Raw genomic sequence first — 20,536 nt, 5'->3', positions numbered from 1 at the left:
TCTTATGAACACAACATTAGTCTGAATGCTGTGTTAGCTATCCTAGCTAGATCTCTTAAATGTGAAAAGGTTTTAATGCATGCACATAACGACAAAAAAAATCAATCCACGGTGGACTATTTTATTATTATTATTATTATTATTATTATTATTATTATTTCGTTGTAACCCCTACTACGCCACGAGGATGTGCTCCTCTAGAGGGCGCAACAGGGCCATGGCAGGGTGACAGTGGGCTAGTGTGACTGCCCCCACCTCTGGAAGTGCAGTCAAAAACAGGCTGCGGGACGGGCAGAGCTGCTGCTGCTGGGGGAGGAGGACACGTTGCACCTTTCAATGGGACGAGAGCTGTTTCAGGCATAGTCGGACAGTGCAGCTGAAATTTCCCTCGAAACGACAAGCCCTAGTCAGTCGTCGGGATATCAACAGTGCAAAACCTGAAGAGGAGAGAAGGGAAGGGAAGAAGCCCCACCTGCGAACGGCATGCCCTCCCGAGCCTAGCCTGGTTTAGCTATATAAACCAAAGGTGTGTAGCGTTTAGCTAATGTTTACTTTTGATTACTGCTCGTACAATGACACACTGTGTGCTCTGGCTGTCAGCAGGTTCGTCTCCTTAGCCCTACAGTCGACCAGGAACTTCTGAACATCTTCTCAGGACTAGCTAATAGATACTCACACGAGTAGTGATGGCATTTAATCCCCCTGGTTAATGTTCATGTTGTTTTGGCAGATCTGCTAATGCTAATGGGAGTCAAATCTAAAGGGACTGGTTAAGCTATTCAGATGCATATGCTGTCTTAAGTGCAAATGCTAACCTTGCTTATTTAACTAACTGACCTATCTAGCTAAAGTAAGCCGTTTACATTTAAAACCTATTGACATTTAAAGAGTTAAACTGCCACACAGCTTTTCACATGCACCCTAGCTAGTTTTCCAACAAATTGTCTAAGCTAGCTGGAGTTGATTTAGTTAGCTAGCTAAATTATTGAGTTAAGCTGCCATATCTACCTACATTAGCTATCTAGCACTTATTCTTCCTTTTTTTTTTACTATTTCCGAGTTATTCACATTCATCGTCTTCTCATCCGGCTCATCTAAGCTAGACTGGTGTATTTTAATATCTGCATTTATGTATTTCAGCTCTCAACAAGCCTGCAAGTTTACAGACTGTCAGCCAGCAGCACCAGCACCATGGCAGACGATGAGCTGATGTTTAGTATGGAGGAGGTGGGCAGCCTCAAAAGGAGCTCGAGTGATCGGGCTGTACATTTTAGAAATGACCATCCGCATTCGCTTGATGATGATGAGGACGACTTCTACATCTGCCCCATCACAGATGACCCTGCCAGTCCTGCTAAGGACATCTGCAATTACCTGAAGAACATTGCCAACAACCGGCAGCTTTCTAATTCACTGCCAAAAAACTCTTTCACCTACAAGGTGGGGAACGTTTATTTCTTGGGTGTTTAGATAGTTTTATAGTCGTGCTCTGAATAGCAAGTGTGTTTAGATGACATTTTGAGAAGCTGCCTTTCGGTATTAACAACTGCAACTCATAGTCAGCGATGCATCTTTCATGACACATCCATTAGGGCTCTTCAGTTTACATAAAATACAATGGGCCTTTTGTTAGTTCAGCTTTAGGGCATATTTTAAGCAATTTATTAGCAGTGTAGTGCTAATTGAAGGTGTTATACAAACTTCAGGTCTGTTACAATATAATGTTTTTACAATACCGTTGCAAATGGTTACGCATTCTTCTGCACAGCCTTTCTCCCATATATGGAGTAGGAGCCCTGTCTGAAACACGTGCTTCGAGGGTAACCAGCAGCTGCTTCACTAAACCTTCCTTAAAGAAAAGGAAGTCGTGACAGTGTTATCTCTGTGGCTTCGTTTAGACTTGCATTCAAGTCTCTTTTCTTAACATTCTTGATGCATGTCATGGCACATGGTGTCTTCCTGTCCTTTCATACATATGGGTATTATTCGAGAGCTTCTTCAGCACCGTTATGCTCTAAAAGCTGATGCATGCAACGCTGGTCTTTCTGGATTCTGCTGTGATCCACCTTTACAGATTTTAAGCCAGTAGATGCATCGAAGTATGGAGTAGAATTAATGTCTGCAGTCCAAATGTAGCCACTGTAAAGTTTACGTCTCTCTAACTCTCCGCTGTGTCTGCCCCCTCCTTCCCCATCCATTCAGAACAAAAATGAAACAGAGCCAGAAGTGCGATCGGTCAGGTTTGGTTCTTTAACTGAGAAAGGTCGGGTATGTTCAACATTTTTCAACAAGTTTTTTAACATTCAGTATCTTCCTGCCCCTCTGCGCTGTTGACCTTTTTCTTTTCCCTTCCTCATTAATCCATTCTTTCTGTTGCTTCCCTTAGTATGGTATGCATGCCTTTCCTTCACAATAGGAGTTCCTCCCCCCTTTTGTCAATCATCTGTTCCTGCTGTGTGTTTCAGCAGCTTAACCCCCCAAAAGAGAACAAACACAATGAAATCCTCTGAAACTTAGTCATGTATTTAGGAATCCCTAATAATTATTAATATGGCTTAGTAATGACCGCATGAATAGTGATCTTGTAATGGTAAGTGGATGATGGTATTATTTAAGAATACAAGCTTATTTATATCACAATGTTAGTTAATTAAATGTTGTGGAAAATATACAAGTGTTTGATGTGCTCAGTCAGACTTCAGTGTGATTTATAAAGATTTGGAAATTGTACGTTAGCAACAGATTTTAAAGAATTGCTAATTCTAGAAATAATTGTGTTATCAAGTAATTGCAGTTTAGTAACAGACTCTGTTTGTTGCTTAGCAAAATATGTTTAAAGAATTGGTAACTAGAATTAATTTATAATTATAGTTTAACTGTATCTTAAAATGGTAAAGCTTTGCTAATTGTGTTTTTAGCTAAATATTTACAATCTGCTAATTGTAGCTTAGAAACAGATTTATAAAGATATTGTAATTGTAAGTTGACCTGGTATGTCCTGCACTACCTCACTGGAAAATGTCTAAGCACAGATAGATGAAGGGGATATCAACGTGAAGTGGGTATCAACCTCATGTTATTTAAAAGTGTGCCTAGCAAGGTGTATACGTTTGTTCATATGACTTGCTGACGTGATCCCAAGACTTCAAGATTGAGTTCTCTGTATGTAGGGAACACATGTACAGCTGTTGAGCCAAGATGATCCAATGGCTAAATATAGGCTACTCTGCTACAGTATCTTGTTTACTTGTATACAGTATCTAAGGCATGTCTGCTATTCATTGATGTAGGTTTGCATGCAAAACCATAGTAGGAGCAGATTCACATGCACCGAGCACTTTGTTAGTAGTATTTAAAACTAGTGCATGCAATTATCTAAGTAGCCAATTGTGTGGTAGCTGTGTAATGCATAACATCATGCAGAAACAGGCAAGCAGTGTCAGGTAATGTACACATCAACCATCAAAATGGAGACAAAATGGGATCTCTTTGAGCATCTCCTGGGATTTTTACCACAACAGTTCTAGAGTTTATTCAGAACGATGAAATGAAGAAAAAAAAATCCAGTTTGTGTCAGTTCTGCAGACGGAAACGCCTTGTTGACTGGTTCTGACCATTCAGAAAGGCTACAGTAACTCAGCTTGCCACACTGTACAGTTGTGGTGAGCAGAAAGAAATCTCAAAATGCACGACATTGATGACAATCCAAGAACACAAAGCTGAGGCCCAAAACTGGACAGTTGAAGACTGTAAATACGTAGCCTGGTCTTATAACACATCTGTCAGAATTTGGTGCCAACTGCATGAATCCATGGACCCAGCCTGCCTTGTATCAACAGTCCAGGCTGGCGGAGGTGATTAATTTCAGTATAGCTACAGGACCACAATCCACCCATCTTCTAATGGCTACTTCTAGCATGATGATTCGCTGTGTCACAAAGCAACAGTTTCATGAACATGACAATGAGTTCATTGTTCTTCAGTGGCCTTCCCAGTCACCGGATCTGAATCCAGCAGAACCCTTTTGGGATGTGATGGGTTGGGAGAATGGCAGCATGAAAGTTCTCCTAAAAAAACTATTTAACACAGTCATGTCAACATGGACCAGAATCTCAAAGGAATGGTTCCAAATTCATGCTGTGAAGTCTAATAAAGTGCTCGGTGGACCATGTAACGACATTCTTACGTTAATCTGTGATAATTCTGTCCATCTAGTCACTTAAGTGTTGCGTGGACTTTCCTCTTATTGTAGCATTCCTCACTTATTGCTTTCCATGCTTGCCTGCTTTACTCTCCTTGTATCCCACTGTTTTGTTTTGTACATTTGCTATGTAAATCTTACACAGGAAAGGGAAGAACATCAATCACCACCAGTCCAGATGTAATAGTATGGGAATGCTTATGTGGGAGGGTTATGGAGGCTTTTGCAGAGAAGCTGAAATCTGAGCACTGTTTCTCTCTGCCACAGGCCACTTGGAAACATGCTATTGAAAAAGCAAAAGCTATGCCAGACCCCTGGGCCGAGTTCCATTTGGAAGATGTCGAGACCGAGCCCTGCATTAGATACAGGTTTGTAGCTGTGTGTTGCTTTGCTCGCCCTTCATTATATAACCCCGGCAACCAAGACCTCCAGGGTTGTCCTCTGAATAATACCATTAGTATCTAAAAGTTTAATAAACCAGTTAAATTTCAACATTGGCTTGTTTTGTAGCGAACATACTGCCATACACTGACACTTATCCATGTTATATGTCCAAGACATAAGCAAATGGAGTCTCGTCTTGCAAATAGATTCCTCTTTTATAGTATAGTAAAGTATAGTAACCATTGCTCTTTTGTGACTGCTTTACATGGAATCATGTAATGATTACAGTGTGTGTGATAAGAAAAGCACTCCGTTTTTTTTTTTTTTTTTTTTTTTTTGACACCATAGCAACAAAAAAAAAATTCTATGCAACTGTCTCGGTTCCTGATTCACACCAGCAAAACCCTTATGAACAAATAAGTGTTTATGTATAGTAATAAATAACAGCAATATGAGGCTGCACTTGCAGAGAGACTTGTAGATTTATGTTTCCATTTATGTTCTAACTTTAAAAATGGCTGTAACTTAATTCCTGTCCAGTGTTGATGTACAACTTATGGCTGTGTGCCCTTGCAGGCACACAGACAGTAGCAGGGGTTGTGTGTGCTGCCTTTGATGGAATGCTCCACATGGTACAGTGTGTTCTGTGCTAAGGGGAGGAATGTGAACACTTTACATGTAAAAAAATAAATGAAGGCCATGGGCTAGTATGGTTGCACCAGTGTCACATGTTCTTACTCCCGTGGTTTTCTGCAATGCCTGACCTGAGAATATCTATTAAATATTGTAATTTAACTAAACATCACTGTACAATTAATAGATAGAAATAGAAAAAGTAAAATAAAATAAGTAAAAGCCAGGCCTGCCCTAAGTAGTCTTCACCACAATTATATTGTTTTGCATTGTCTTTGTTGTAAGTCTTGCAATATATTAATACACATTGGTGAACCCTTGGTACAACATTATAAAAGGTTTGGCCTGTGTTGTTTATGACCAAATTAACCGATCTTTGTAAGATTATGTAAAACTCTAGGACAATCCAGACACCATCAGAAACTGCTCGTAGCACACTCTTAAAAAATGCAGGCCAGCATTGCAAAAACACATAACACGTTTTGCAAGTATGGGAAGAGACGTTCATTTAGCATTTCTAACAGGTTCACATGATGGAGGCAGGCATCTTAAATAGTTTGTCTTATTACTCTTGTTTACCTTGCAGGTATAATGCCATTACTGGTGAATGGGCACAGGACCAAGTGTTTATTAAGATGTCCTCTCAGGTATTATGGCACCTTCAAAGTCACATTATTATATATTATCTCTTTCACTCATTACATAATTACATTATGATCATATAGATGCAGTGGCATGTAAACGTTTGGGCACCCGTTTTCTAAATTTCTGTTACTGTGAACAGCTAAATGAGTAGTATATGGACTAATCTCCATTGTGTTTTAAGTAACATTAATGTTATTTGTGTTTTGTACAATTTTAGAGTGAAAAAGTAAGTGAGCACCATGCAAATGTTTGTGCACTCCAAGAGACCTCTCAAATTATTTTTATAAATAGCTTGTTAGGGCTTTGGTGTGTTCTCATCGTCACAAAATTAAGCCTCAGATGTTATCAGAAAATCCGGTACATTAGGACATTTTAGAACTTTTCGGCTTCAATAAGCAAAGATATGTTTGGAAAATTTGCAGATTTTCATGAAAATAACACCTATCCAACTGTTTAGCACAGGGGTAGAGCAGACATGCTTTGGGATTGTTTTGCAGCCAGTGGCACAGGAAGCATTTTTAGTGATTGAGTGAAGAATTAATCAGATTGACCAGCAAATTCTGGCTACACCACGCCAGTAAGTTAAAAAAATAGAGGATGACGTCTATGGCAGGATAATGATCCTAAACACACCTAAAAATCCACAATAGACTACATCAAGGTACCCTCACAGTTCCCCAACCTAAACATAATCAAATATCTCAAAACAGCAGTGCATGCAAGACGTCCAAAGAATCTTGCAGAACTATAAGCTTTTTGAGAGGAAAATAAAAGCAACAACCCCCCCCAAACAAGGTCTAAAACACTTATTTGGCTACGATTTGTGATATTTGCCAAAGGGGCGGTCGGTAAGTACTGACCATGCCGGGTGCCTAAACTTTTGCTTCAGGGCCATTTCCTATTTTGTTATTTTGCACCTGAAAAATCCTTGATTACAACATTTAAGGAGTGTGTTAGTGTGTGTGTTGTCTTTAACTTTATGCCTTTTGGATATCGGGTCATCTTTTGGATACTTAACTATTCACTTTTCATAGACTTTGACCAGGCGTTCCCAAACCTTTGCATCTCACTGTTGCTGCTGTTTTCATTGTTTACTTACATTAAAACATCTGTTTCACAGCCTTTTGGAAAAGGAGCCATGAGAGAGTGCTACCGAACGTAAGTGGTGTAAAATTTCACTCTTCCCCTCTAAAAAACTGCATTCCACACATTCCTGATCAGTTGATAACAGCGCCCCTCTAAAAGGTCTCATTCACAGGGTGTTCTAGTTATGTTATATTGTCTTAAGGGATGTAACGTTTCATTGAATTAGGCATCAGTATGCTTGTCGCAGTAACATAGTTTTGACTTCTGTACTGAGGCCAGTCCTGGTCTCACAATAGTTGATACTGGAAAAATTTTAAATGGTTGCTTTGTCTGATCTATTGATCTCTCGGCTGATTTTATTGGATTTCACATGATGAAAATACTCTGTTCACTTTTCAAATTTAATCTGGTTATCAGTATATAACTCATAAAGAGCTGCGTTATTGTTCCTCCAGTGTTACTAGACCTTTGGACCTCACTGTATAACCTTATGTACACCACACTGCATTTAAACAAATAGTAAATGGGTCATATCTTATGTTTATCTTTTGAGCATATGGTCACATGTTGCTGAAGCTTTTCACTTGAAATGTGCAATGCCCTTCATAATACTTGGGAATAACATATTATTATGAAAACTTTTCAGTAGCTCATTTCATATAGTCGTGTCTTTAATAATGTCTTTAGTACAAGTTCTGAACATTGAGCACACACTCAATGACTAAACATCTTCACAGTGTTATTTTCCCATGTTGTTTTGAAGTTGATCTCCAACCTTTCAATTGTTTCTTTTCCTTCACAGAAAGAAGTTGTCAAACTTCTCTCACAGCAGCAACTGGAAATCTGCATCAAACTACGTGGCTAAGCGGTACATGGAGACTGTGGACAGAGACGTTTATTTTGAGGATGTCCGGTTACAGATGGAAGCCAAGTTGTGGGGTGAGGAGTACAATCGCCACAGGCCTCCAAAACAGGTACCTCTTTCTAGATGCTCATCAGACCTTTAGTTCTGGTTTAAACATACTGTTTAACTTTGTCTGTTTATGTCATGGTGTGTTTCGTCTCTTCCCATTGGCTGTCAGGTGGACATTATGCAGATGTGTGTTGTGGAAATGACCTCTCGGCCAGGGAAACCTCTTTACCACCTGGAGCACTACATTGAGGGGCAATACATCAAATACAACTCCAACTCTGGCTTCGTGAGGGATGATAATATACGTCTCACACCCCAGGTACAGTCATTCGAAATACACATTAAGGCTCCTTCACAGAGTTAAAATACCATTGAAAGCAGAATGTGCTACAGTGAATACACACACAGTACTGTGCAAAAGTCAGAGGCCACCCTTCACTTTTTAAATTTCCAGTCCAAACTGCCATTAAGGGGGCTCCCATCTAAGAGCTGGTCATAAATGTGAGACATCTGGGATCAAACCTGGCCCAGACAGTCCCAGAGAGCATGATAATACTCACTCTGCCTCAGTAGGTATACACAATACTAGTCAGCTTGGGTGTCTGTTAGCTGATGTAACAAGCTTGCTCATCTGACTAGTGGTGTTGCTTTAGCAACCACTCACAAATGTGGTAAGCTGGCTTGACGTAACTCAGCAGGGGTAGGGGTAGGGTTTGAGAGGGGGAGAGCACATGCGTCTCACCTTCCCAGACTTGGTAGGTGGGGTGGAGAGAGATCTAATTCGTGGCACTTTCTGTAGAAATATGCAGGGAGATTCTTCTACACTTTGCCACACGTTTTGAAATTGGAATATCTTCTGCTTCTTAACATCACCAAGTAAACAGATGTAATCAATGATGTTGGCTCACTGAGAACATGTGATTTATGTGATCAGTATTCTGTGATCAAAGATTTTTTATCTGTTTGCTTTTCTCAGTGAGAGCTTCTTGATCAGGTCCGCATTCTTTTAGACCCACAGCAGTTATTGAGATCTGGGAGTGATGGACAATTTGGGACAGTTTTGATGGTCTGCCAGATCTTCCAAGGCATTTTTTAAACCTCACCTTTCTTAAATTATTTTGCTTTGACCTTTTTCTTATGCAGGTGCATTATCTTATATCTAACCGTCTCTGAAATATCTTCTGAACAACAAGACATTTAATAAATATGAGTGGTCTCTGACTTTTGCACAGTATTGTAATTATGCAGACGGTTTTATGTTCTGCTACCTTTCATACAGCAGTTTAAACCGTGAATATCTGTAAGTAAATGTTTTCACAATTGGCACTTTCCTCTGCCAAATATTAGTTTTGCCAAACGCGTGTTTTGTTAATAGCGCAAGCTGATATGTGACCTTTTGTGCTCTTCACAGGCATTCAGTCACTTCACATTCGAGCGCTCTGGTCACCAGCTGATAGTAGTGGACATTCAGGGAGTTGGTGACCTCTACACAGACCCTCAGATCCACACAGAGAAGGGCACTGACTTTGGTGACGGCAACTTGGGTACTTATCTACAGCTTTCTCAGCTACAGCTCTCCCCCCTGATAGTCGATTAAGCAACCTCAAGAGTTAAATGAGTATGCATGTAATTATTGTCTGTCTTTGTATGCCTTTCTGTCTGCATCTCCAAGGTGTACGTGGCATGGCCCTGTTCTTCCACTCTCATCTGTGTAACAAGATCTGTAAGAGTATGGAGCTTACACCTTTTGACCTGGCCCCTGCAGAAAGCACTCATCTGGACTGCACCAACAAGCTGCTGGTTAGTTTCGACCTCGTAACTATTCTTAATACCAACAAAACAATGTCGTTTCATGATTGTTTACATCAGAAGTTATCGTAATTTTTCTTTTCATGTAATTTGTAAAGCTGGTAATTGTGGTGCAAAACATGATTAACAGCAGTTATGCTATTAGTTATGTAATGTGAGACTCTCCCACCGTCCTTTAAAAAGCCAAATTGTAATTTGCTGTGTTTTTTTTGCTTGGCAGCAGTCAGCCAAGACCATGCTTCGAGGCTGTGAGGAGCAGTGTGGTTCTCACAGGGTTCGGACCACCTCTTTCACCCGTATGCCCCCTCACCTGTCGCGCCTTTCGGAAACCTCCTCAGCTGATGAGAACATTAGTGATGCAGATTCTGTTCCCTGCTCTCCCCTGAGCCTCGGCCTCTCTGTGGAACGCTCACCCCTGGGTAAAGACTCACAACTTCATTATGATATCCATCACAATCGTGATCAATTACATCACAGTAAATCACACAACATTCTTCTGACTCTAGACTGTGTATATATACTGCAGACCATATAGTTAGTAAATGTCTTTACTAATTGTCTGGATTTAGCTGTGAATATAGTCTCGGCTGCAGATATGGATTTTAATAACTTTAACAACACCTGCATGCATCATTGTAAAGAGAGCATTGTCTTTCTGTTTATTTTACATAATGCAGTACATTCTGTAAAAGGTTGAATAAAAGTCAGTTGTACATTTGTAGTTTTTGATAAGTTGGATCAGTCAATCATATATTAGATATAAAATATAATATTTATGCTGGATTGCGTAACTTTATATACATAAATTTGACTACAGCATCTGTTTACAGAGTAGCAAAATGTAGACAATAGCGTACAAGCTTGGAGGGTGAGGGCTAACACATACTTCCTCTTGACTTGTGAAGCCAGCCACAATGCCTATGACTTGAATAACAGAGGGAAGGGGAAATGAGTGTCTACTGTCTTATATGTACAAGGCAAAATCCTTGTATCTTAAAAGTCAGTTTCATTGAGGAAGGGAAAATGTTTTCAATTGTTTGTGGAGGAAAAAATCAAATATTTTATTCCAGGTAATTTTAAAGCCTTTCTATTGGGCCATTCATCATGAAATTCTGACACAATGTATAGAACAACTACCAGATTTAAAATATGTCAAAAGGCGAAAGTATAAAACAAATGGAGATACAAGGTTCATTATAATTAAGTGTAATAACTGTAATATTATTTCAGTCAGTTGTTACAGTATATCAGAAGTCAGACAGTTCTAAAATCAGTACATTTCTTTTTAAGCATATTTTGTTGTTGGGCTCATTTACCGTCATTTTTGTGAAAAAACACTATTTTTAATGTTGTCTGTTTTTTACACTGTTTCCCTAAAGATGCTTTTGTTTCTTTGCAGGTTGGTCATTCATGAATGAGATGAACGATCCAGACAGAAACCAAACAGATCCCAAGGTAGGAGTGTGAAGAGCCTCACACTATGAAGTTTGAGTTTTAATAAGCATATTTGCATTAGTTTTAACACTAGTAGTGATGTCATGAGGCATGTCTGCTGGAGTTGAAACAATCTTCCGTTCCCAGACTTCAGAGAGTGGTGGAGACAGCGGCTACCCCAGTGAAAGACGCAGTGAGGGAGACCTAGTTGAACATAATGACCGGGTATTTATTTCCCTTTTTCTACTCTCAGTATTGGTCAGTTCAACCTTTTGCTTTACATGTTGATATATACAGTATGTCTTCCTGTCGCTGTCAGGCAAAAGCCTTGTGTCTCCACTTTTTCTGTTTTTGACTTTTTGGTGAAATGTGATTCTGGCAGTTGTTTTTGACAGTTGTGGCAAAGAATGGATGCTCCAAAATTGCTCTTTGACTTCCATTGAAAGTAAAGAAGGTTTTTTGCCTTCTCTTGTAAAGTTACCATTTCGGAGATGCAAGATTTTTTGTGTGATGTACAGAGAAAGGCACCAAAATTGCCTGTGGTAATCGATCATAAGCTAAGGATATGATGGACAGTGATTAGTTTAAAATGTCAATGTTTAGTGCACTGCAATGACTAAATGCAGTGACCACTGAATTCTAGCAATACCTGACACCATTTGTTTATACATTATATGTAGGCTCGACCCGCCTACAACAGACATTACTCCGAATCAGATGAAGACAGCGTTCGCAGGGTAAATACAACTGTTTCCTGTCTCCCAGTCTAATCCATAATCACTTAATCCAGTATACTGACATTCCTCATCTCTCTCTAACCTCTTCTTACACTGATTTACGGTGTTTCTGTCTTTAGCACAACCCGCATTACCAATAATCTCTAATGTTCATCAGTCTCATCCTCCTCTCACCTTCCCCAGCAGAAAGCGGTGATTAATGCCAGCAAGCTGTCTGTTTCTGTAAACAGCCCTGACTCTCACACGGTGATTTCCTGCATGCACCACAATTAGCATTGCACTCTCTTTAGAGCACATGTTCTATTGGTGAATGAGTACTAAAACACTGGTATCCCTGAAGTTTCCTCACCCTCTGTCTCATGCTTCCTCCACATTGGTAGGTTGATGTATTCTCTTTCAAAAACAAAATGCAACATAAGGACAGCTAGCCTTTTGTTTGCTTCTTTCTTTTGGATTGAAGAGATGATCTGTAGTATTTGCTTGTGCGGAACTGTGTGGAAGCCTGACAACCAATCTTTGGCTATTTGGTTTGTTAAATGTATTCAAAAGTTTGAATTTGTCGGATTTTGTATTTTCTTATGTTGTGTCTTTTTGACTATTTAAGAAGATTGACTAAATATTCCCCAGCTGTAGCTCTCCAAGACACCGCACTCTCAGGAGACAGCGCTCTGAAGCTTGCTTGTTTCTTTTAAACTGTTCACTCCTACCGGCTCCTTTTTTTTAGTTTTGGGAAGAAGAGATGTTTTTGAAGCAGATTGGCTTACTGTAAACTCAGGACTACATACTTACGCAAATAACAGCATAGTTTAAATCAAAAGTAATGCCTTTCTGCAGACATGCAGGTTAAAAAGGTTGTCTCAAGTCTGTTAAAAGTCTTAAATGTCCATGTCTCGATGCTAGCAGTAGCACTCTAACACAAATCTGCACTCAAATGAACAGGTTTCTGCATTCCACATTGATATGTAATAATTAAATATGGAAAGAACATTCTTACTAATGTATCTTAGTCTAAGCAGAACTGAAAAGTTAATGAAATGACTGGATTATTCCCTGCTTTAGTTCATGTTTGTGCAGCTGTCTGTTATCAGCATGACTCCCTTCAGATCTCAGAAGTGCACTCACGTGCAGTTTCAGCCCTGCTGAGAGCGCTGTAGCCTAAAAGTGCAGCAGTCTGAGAGCACTGTGGGTCCAAAAGCTGTAGCAATACTCATCTCAACTCCGTATAAGACACATTTAATTCTAATTGTCCTGCAGCTACTGTGCATGTTTGTAGCTAGTTCTTTCTAAATGACTGAAAGACTGCATGGTGGAGGATGCAGCATATGTAGGAGGACTGCACTCTGGTCCTGTGAATGCTACAACTGGAGGATGGTGTTATTGCAGTCCCCACAGCAAATACAGTGCATTTAAATACATTAAAATACATTGCACAGGTTTGAATTGGGTTTGTGTCCCTGACGTCCCTGACATTCATTGCACACACATGAATATAATCTCTTTTCTTTATAGTCTCAGTACAATAACGCTAATGTACATCTGCTTTACCCTTCAGCTGACCGAGGAAAAATGGAGCTTCTTCCATTCATCCCGTGCCCATATTCACAGACCCTCCTGTGTGGCAGTAGAGGTGGAGAGATTGAATAATCTGTTGCTTGAAAGGAAAATCGGCAAGTCTGTTTTGGGCAAGGTACTATTTATTTATTTATTTATTTATTTTTACTTTATTTTAATGATTGATATCATACTTTAATCTTCAAATGAATTATTGTTACTTATTGTTATTTTCTGTTACTTTTTTTACTCGCATCTGTTCTAATCTGATATGAGGTTTTTACAAGGAAAAACACTCTTATTGCAGAGATCAGTGGTTTTAGGTGCCTGTATAATGTGCTGCTCTGCACAATACTGTATATAAATGTATCTAATCTGATTTAATATAAATTCAGTTCAAATATAATGAAATGTGAAAAGTTTTAGGCACCCAAGTAATTTGTTTAACCCTTTTACAAGAACAGTCCCACCTGTGGGATCTAAACACAACATATAGTGCATCCCAATGCTTTTCTATTTTACCTGCTACCTTTTTTACCTAAATGGTGCAGAAGTCACAGAAATGGCACTCACTGTGGGCGGACCTGGGCCAGAACTTACTCGTTAAAGAGTTAAAGGCTTAAAAGACTGACAAACATATGAACTTGTATGATCATATATACTTTATTAAATATTATTAGAAATTATAACTGGTATATAATTATAATTTATAATTATAACTGGTTCTTTTTTTTTTAAGTTGCTTCAGATCAATTTCTAACCGTAAATACTCAATCTCTGAGGTCTGGATTTATCTCTGCTTGTGAATGATCAGGTTCATCTAGCCATGGTCCGGTACCATGAGGCCGGACGATTCTGTGAGAAAGATGCACCATGGGACCAGAATTCTGCTGTCTATCATTTGGAAAGGGCTGCCATGTGTGGCGAGTTGGAGGCTATCGTAGCTCTCGGCCAGTGCTACCTGCAGCTGCCCCATCACATTCTATCTGAGATCGAAATGAAGGTACTTTTCTTCTTCTGCCTTCTCCTCAAAGCTGAATGATCATTGTTTTTCCCTCTAATCTTCTCTTACTACTTTTCTCTGTGCTCCCACTTGAAACCCCTCTGGTCACTATAACAACAGGACAGTGAGGAGAACAGGAAGAAGGGCTTCTGTCTGTTACTTCAGGCAGCTGATGCTGGAGACAGACCCAGTATGATGTTAGTGGCCAGAGCGTTCGACACGGGCACCAACCTCCCACCTGACAGGTATGAAAGAAGTTTCTCAGCCTTATCTCTTTCTGACACACATGCATTGTAACGTTGATTACAACACTCTTTCCACTGAAGAAGAACCGAAAGCTCAAAACTCAAAAGTCACTTTCAACAGAAGTCATTGTGCAGTTGATGAACTCTGTGAATAAACATTTGGAACACGTCACTGCATGACACAAATTAACGGAAATACACTCTAATGGGAGCCTGTGAAAGGCAAAACAGGAGCAGCTTAGTGGAAATGGATATCGAACTCACAACTCTGATCAATTCCCCAGCATGCTAACCACTATGTCACCTAAAGCTTTTGTGGCTCGTACAGGGACGAAAGTACTACTTACACGACTAATATGGCAATGTATGCAGTGTGTTATAAAGTGATGATTGTGACCATATGCTCAGAAATCCATATTGCTCATCACAACTTTTATCATGGTAACTATAAAATATTGTCATCTTATTTGTGCCTGATAAGTAGATAAGTTTGCTAGCAGGCTAAACACCACAGCATAGACCATGCACATTTATAGAATAATGCCTCATACATGCATGCAAGGTGCAGATATGGCACAATATGACTAAGTGTGCACAGGATTTAAAATATACAGTAGAGTAAATACAGTAAAGGCACACAACACTACCTAAACACGACCACAAAACAGTAAACAGATGCATGAGGTAAATGGAGAAAGAAGTAGTATCCCCTAGCAGCATTTCAGTACTGAATGTAAAGAACTAAAAGTACAGATGTGCTGTGATTAGTAAGTTGCTTTGTTTTTAATATGTGCATAATGTTCTGTTCTGTTTACATCTTTACATCTCTGTATTTCCAATGTGCAGGACTCAGGACTGGGTGGAAGCTGTGCACTGGTATGACTGTGTTCTAAATATGACAGACTATGATGAGGGTGGAGAGTTTGATGGCATGCAGGATGACCCACGTTATCTTCTACTGGCCCGTGAGGCTGAGCTGTATCAGACGGGAGGATTTAACCTGGTTGCAGACCCTCAGAGAGCAGGTAAGCGTCTAACAGAATTCAGCTCCACATCATACATATTGTAAATAATGGAATGAGATGATACTGGTAATATTCTGTCCATAAATGGGACTTATGGGAATTGGGACAAGCTTAAATTTAAAATTTTGACTTTTGAAATTTTGCATGTTTTAAGCTCATTTTTGATATGGGAAACAATGTGAGTAACTTATTTACTCGGTCTGTCAAACAATTTGCTTAGAAAACAATTTTATAGAGTAGACAGAGTAAGCTTAGCAGGATGTAGGTTTTACTTCATTATTTATTTGTCTCTATTATATGTATGTATGTATTTATTTGTGTATATTATTACTTTCAAAAATGTGGGTTAAGCATTTAAAGTATAATATCCAAATAAAGTGTTATCTGAATTGTTGGAAGTGGAATTTTCCACCAAACAGCATGTCCTTTCTTTGCAGGTGATCTGTTCACTGAGGCAGCTGATGCAGCCATGGAGGCAATGAAGGGCAGACTGGCTAATCAATACTACATGAAGGCTGAGGAGGCTTGGTCAGCAATGGAAGAGTAAAAGAACTGATTTGTTTTCCCAAGACTGTTAACATTTTATATTTAACTCTGGGACTTGTTTACAAGATCTTTTACAAAGTATCGAAATACTTTCAAAATGCTGTGACATCCTTTTTATGTGTGGCTGCTCTAAAGCAGAGACACACAGATGCTTTTGTGGAGATTTGGATGGTCTAGTTAAAATTTCCCCCCACGGTCAGCAAAAATGGGAAGAAAATTAGTCTAATAAGACCCACGGGCCAAACACTTTAGTAAGCAACATCAGCAACCGCACATTCACCTTGTTGCTTTTTCATGACATGGTCCAGAAAATTGCTTTTGTCAGAAATTATATCAGACAGTAGTGCTGCAACGGTTCAGCAGGTCACGGTTTGGCTCACAGTGTGCGTGATATGAATGCATTTTTTAAATTTGTTTGTTTGTTTGTTTTCCTGAGAGCCCACAGACAAGCACTTTTCATGGTTACAATTCGAAAGCGCACAATTCCGTTTCTTTTAGGACACTGCAGCTATAAGCACTTTACACCTGCAGTGACGTCCCAAATGCCTTGTTGTTCACATGATGAGTTTAATTAGGGCTAAATAAGAAGGAATGCTACTGTCTGCAGTGTTTTTTCTAAAATAGGTGCACTTAATAACTGTTGAGGCTATAATATGTTGAGGCTGTTTACACCTGGTATTATCATGAATTTCATGTCCTGATAGAATCCAGATATACTTTGGCCAGATTTTGTTTAGATTTTCACTAAAATGCGTCTCCAGTGTCGCCAGATAAGATCTGTTTTTACTTTTCCTTGTAAAAGGCACATCAGTTTCTTTCGAAGTTCCTTTTATCTTCCTGTAACCATGGTTTATCACCTGCTACTACCAGACTAGCAAATCTGAGGAAAAATAAAAGTCCAAAAGGCCGCATTTGCAGACGACGTTATTAGAATACGTTGTGCGCTCTTCCTTGTGCGCTCTCACAGTTCACTGGGTAACACTCCTGACACACCAATTGAATGAGAAAAAAACATACCTCAGATCCTGTTGCACACTGTTTTGCTCCGTTTCAGCAAAACCTAGCATTCAACACAGAAACCGTAGTAAAATTGTTTGAATTGTTGAACTGTTTGGTTTCACTGATACAGAATATCTCCCATTCCTTCATGTATGATGTCAGACGTGTAGAATAATTCTGGAATTGACCTACAGAGAAGCAACACGCCTGCGTTCGACCATAGAGGTAAAAAAGGGAGTCAATGTTGCACTGTGGTACGATTCCAGGAGATCGTCCACTGTGCAGTGAAACAGTAAATGGTTCACACGTTCCTGTAATGGCTCCATCAGAAAAATTGCAAAGGACCTTTTTAACCACAAGGGGGAACGTACTCTCTGTAATAGCTTTGATCAATCATTTACCAGTAAATATGTGTGCCCACACAGAAACCAGTAAAACCGTGATAATTCAACAGGCATTTTCGTTGCCTATCTGTATCTGACCAGGCTTTTTATGTGGTCACGTGAAATCCAAATGTGATCTGGTCACGGAAAAACGCATTGTAATTCGAGGTGTAAACAGTAAAAATCTGCTATTTACAAACTACCCATACATCAAAATGAGCAGAACTCTTGATCCATTTATCGTTTAAAATATGTCACAGCATTTTACATGGTTTAAAAAAAAAAAGATAAATTTAAACTTACATTTTGAATGTTTTTGTTTGTTTGTTTGTTTGTTTTGGTTTGTTTGTTTGTTGTTGTTTTTTTATTTAACTGTGACCCAAACCTGTACCTAGAAACTGATCACCGAACCGAACGATGACTGGTGAACCCTTACACCCTTAGCAGCCGGTATAGGCAGTTCTACCCCATGAACATACTCTACTGTAGGACATATTGGTTGTTGTCACACAAATGCTGTGGATATTAAGTAAAAAAATAAAAAAAAACCAGACTCGCCAAATATAAAAATATCAACTTAAATAACTTTAATGTAATTGTTATTGCAGTTATATTTGACTGTTAATTTAATGACGTTGATTTGATGAATGCTTCATCTGACCATCAGATGTAAGTAGATGTAAAAGACTGCATTAAGCTCACATGTGAACTGTTTAAAAGCGAACCACAAGCAAGAACTGAAGCTTATGTGTAAAACTGGAGTCTGGATCGCTGGTGCTGGAGCTGTTTACAGTCAGATTGTGTAGTATGAAATTGCACATTAAACAGAGATCACTTTAGCCAGTTACAATAAGTATCTCCAATAGTGGAAGCGGTGAGGAACAGTCCTGTTGGACGGTCAATACTCTTTGGCATTCTTTATCCTGCTTGCTGAAACCTGCTTAGTGAAGCATCATCCTGATAATCTGATTGTACTGTGTTGTAAGTACCGTTAAATTACCAAGGGTATGACAAAAGCCAACACGCATGCCAAAGCAGGGCAGGGTGAGTGATGTCATTGACAGTGCTGCATTTGCTTGCTTGGGTTCTTTCTTGCTTGGTGAACTGATATCTATATTGAGTGAATATAGCCTGTTTATCACGGAGGGGAGATTTCTGACTTTTTGTTTATGAAAGTGAAGAATTTTGCAACAGAAAGGATATAAAAAATGCAACTAATGTGTGCATTTGATTTACGTCAGGAGCTGGTGCAAGGTGTTCGTTTACGAAGGTTTGAAGATCTGCGGTGTTGTAATGCACTACACTGATCCTCACTTAAGTCATCCACACGTATTTGCATATTTTTTAAAAGGGTTGGTTTTCCTCTGCGTTTTTGCTTCCTGCCCTCACAAGCACTGTGGTTAGCAACTGAAACGGATTTAAAAAATGTTTTTTGAGAACTCCATTATCAGTGTCTTTGTGCAGACGGGCAAAATGCAGCTCTTTGAAAGCGCTGACATTTACATTGTTCGCTAGTTAACTTGCATGGTTGTCTACCTGATCAGGACTGTGAGTGACTCAGGAACAGCAATGTCTTAAGGAGTTTTCTTTTTTTTTTTCAAACAAAATCTGTTGTTGAGTGTGTGTGTGTATGAAATACTGCTATTTCAGTAACACGTCAAACAAGTATCTGTTGTTAAAAATGGCCTCAGATTTGAGCTGTATTTAGTTCTATTTTGGCCGTTACATTGGATATATTTACCATCAAACTTTGAGGCGCCTCCTTTTGGGCTGCCATACCCGTATTTTTAAAAACGCTGCTGAAATCAGAGAGGAAAAACCTGCATTTTCAAAAAAATATTTGAATATGTGTGGACTGCGCCTTAAATAACACACGAGAGGAGGTGTATTTTTTTTTTTTTTTTTTTTTTTTTTTTTGTTATGATTTAACACCATGGTTGTAGTTTGGTCAAAGGAGCTAGCCGGAGACTATCGCAGCTAGCTAGATCATCTCAACCAAAATGTTTTTCGTCTAAATGCAAAACTTTAAGCGTGCTTTTGCTTTTATGTAACCATTTGAGATGATAATAATGGAAAAGGAAAAGCAAAGAAGGAAAGCAAAGAAGCTGAAAACGTTTTTGATATTGAAATTTTTTTTCCGCCTGAAAAGTACTTCCAGCAGTTCAGAGTCAAGCAACCATTGTTGTTACTTATTAATGGTTGATCTGTATAATACTGCAGGCCTGGTAACAGATGTACCAGATCGCTTCTGCGAGTCAGATCAGTCAGATTGTGGGGTTGGAACTGAAAGTTGTATAAAATAATAAATGCTCTAAACCCAAAAGCGGGGGCTTGATTGTAAAAGATGCCAGTTGGCACAAGGACCATAAAAAGGAAATTACTCTAGACTCACGTTATTGGGTATGACTGACAGATTCATAACATTTTAACTAGCATAAAAAAAATGCAGGGAGAATTTCAGTTGAATATAGAAGACTGTTTTCACAGATAAAGCGCCTTAAAACGTCCAATCTGACTTTCTGTCAATATGGTGCTGTAGCTCAGAGCTAATCAGTCTCTTGCAGTTTTCCAAAGCTGTTTTCAGGCCAGCAAATGGTAATAACGTTTACATACTGCTATGTGGCATTTTGGACCATTTTTGGCTCAGTAGCACCTTTTTTCTCACCAGTGGATGGAAATTCAGTTGTGTTGGAGGCAGCTCATCAATACGGTGCCCCCATTTAATGCCCCCTCCAGTTTCTTCATTTCTCCTTTTGCAGTTTTGGCCAAATGGACCCTCTCTGATTGTTGAAGAAAGTTAATACATTGTGCATGTGAAGAAACAAAAAGGGTTTTCTGAACTGCATGAACAAAGTTTCAGAAAACTTGTTGTACACATTTTAATTGCTGTATAGAATAAAATGCATTGTTTGTTTTTAATACAGAATTATAGATTATCAGCA

At 39.2% G+C, this 20,536-nt stretch overlaps 1 protein-coding gene across 3 annotated transcripts; it reads left to right on the top strand.

Moving 5' to 3' along the window:
* Positions 1-245: 245 nt before the first annotated feature.
* Positions 246-20,536, top strand: eef2k (eukaryotic elongation factor 2 kinase). 3 transcript variants are annotated; one of them, XM_072666912.1, is made up of 19 exons: positions 246-526; positions 1,141-1,440; positions 2,203-2,268; positions 4,469-4,569; positions 5,805-5,865; positions 6,984-7,021; positions 7,752-7,923; positions 8,032-8,181; positions 9,274-9,406; positions 9,535-9,662; positions 9,892-10,090; positions 11,071-11,126; positions 11,253-11,330; positions 11,786-11,842; positions 13,395-13,529; positions 14,208-14,396; positions 14,517-14,641; positions 15,488-15,666; positions 16,104-20,536. In XM_072666912.1, the coding sequence occupies exons 2-19, from the start codon at positions 1,192-1,194 to the stop codon at positions 16,211-16,213; spliced, it is 2,226 nt and encodes a 741-aa protein (XP_072523013.1). In that variant the 5' UTR covers positions 246-526; positions 1,141-1,191; the 3' UTR covers positions 16,214-20,536. The 3 variants fall into 3 exon arrangements, with proteins under 3 accessions (XP_072523013.1, XP_072523015.1, XP_072523014.1); XM_072666913.1 differs by lacking the exon at positions 246-526 and adding an exon at positions 647-850; XM_072666914.1 differs by lacking the exon at positions 2,203-2,268.

The sequence above is a fragment of the Salminus brasiliensis genome, chromosome 22 (assembly GCF_030463535.1).
Source record: "Salminus brasiliensis chromosome 22, fSalBra1.hap2, whole genome shotgun sequence".
Taxonomy (NCBI): domain Eukaryota; kingdom Metazoa; phylum Chordata; class Actinopteri; order Characiformes; family Bryconidae; genus Salminus; species Salminus brasiliensis.
This window is presented reverse-complemented; position numbering and strand designations above follow the sequence as displayed.

Bases quoted from the DNA above. Each gene is read 5' to 3' on its own strand.
- eef2k (XM_072666912.1), top strand. From the start codon at position 1,192: ATGGCAGACGATGAGCTGATGTTTAGTATGGAGGAGGTGGGCAGCCTC. The intron at 1,441-2,202 runs GTGGGGAACGTT...CCATCCATTCAG, and splicing joins AAAACTCTTTCACCTACAAG to AACAAAAATGAAACAGAGCC. The intron at 11,331-11,785 runs GTATTTATTTCC...CATTATATGTAG, and splicing joins TAGTTGAACATAATGACCGG to GCTCGACCCGCCTACAACAG.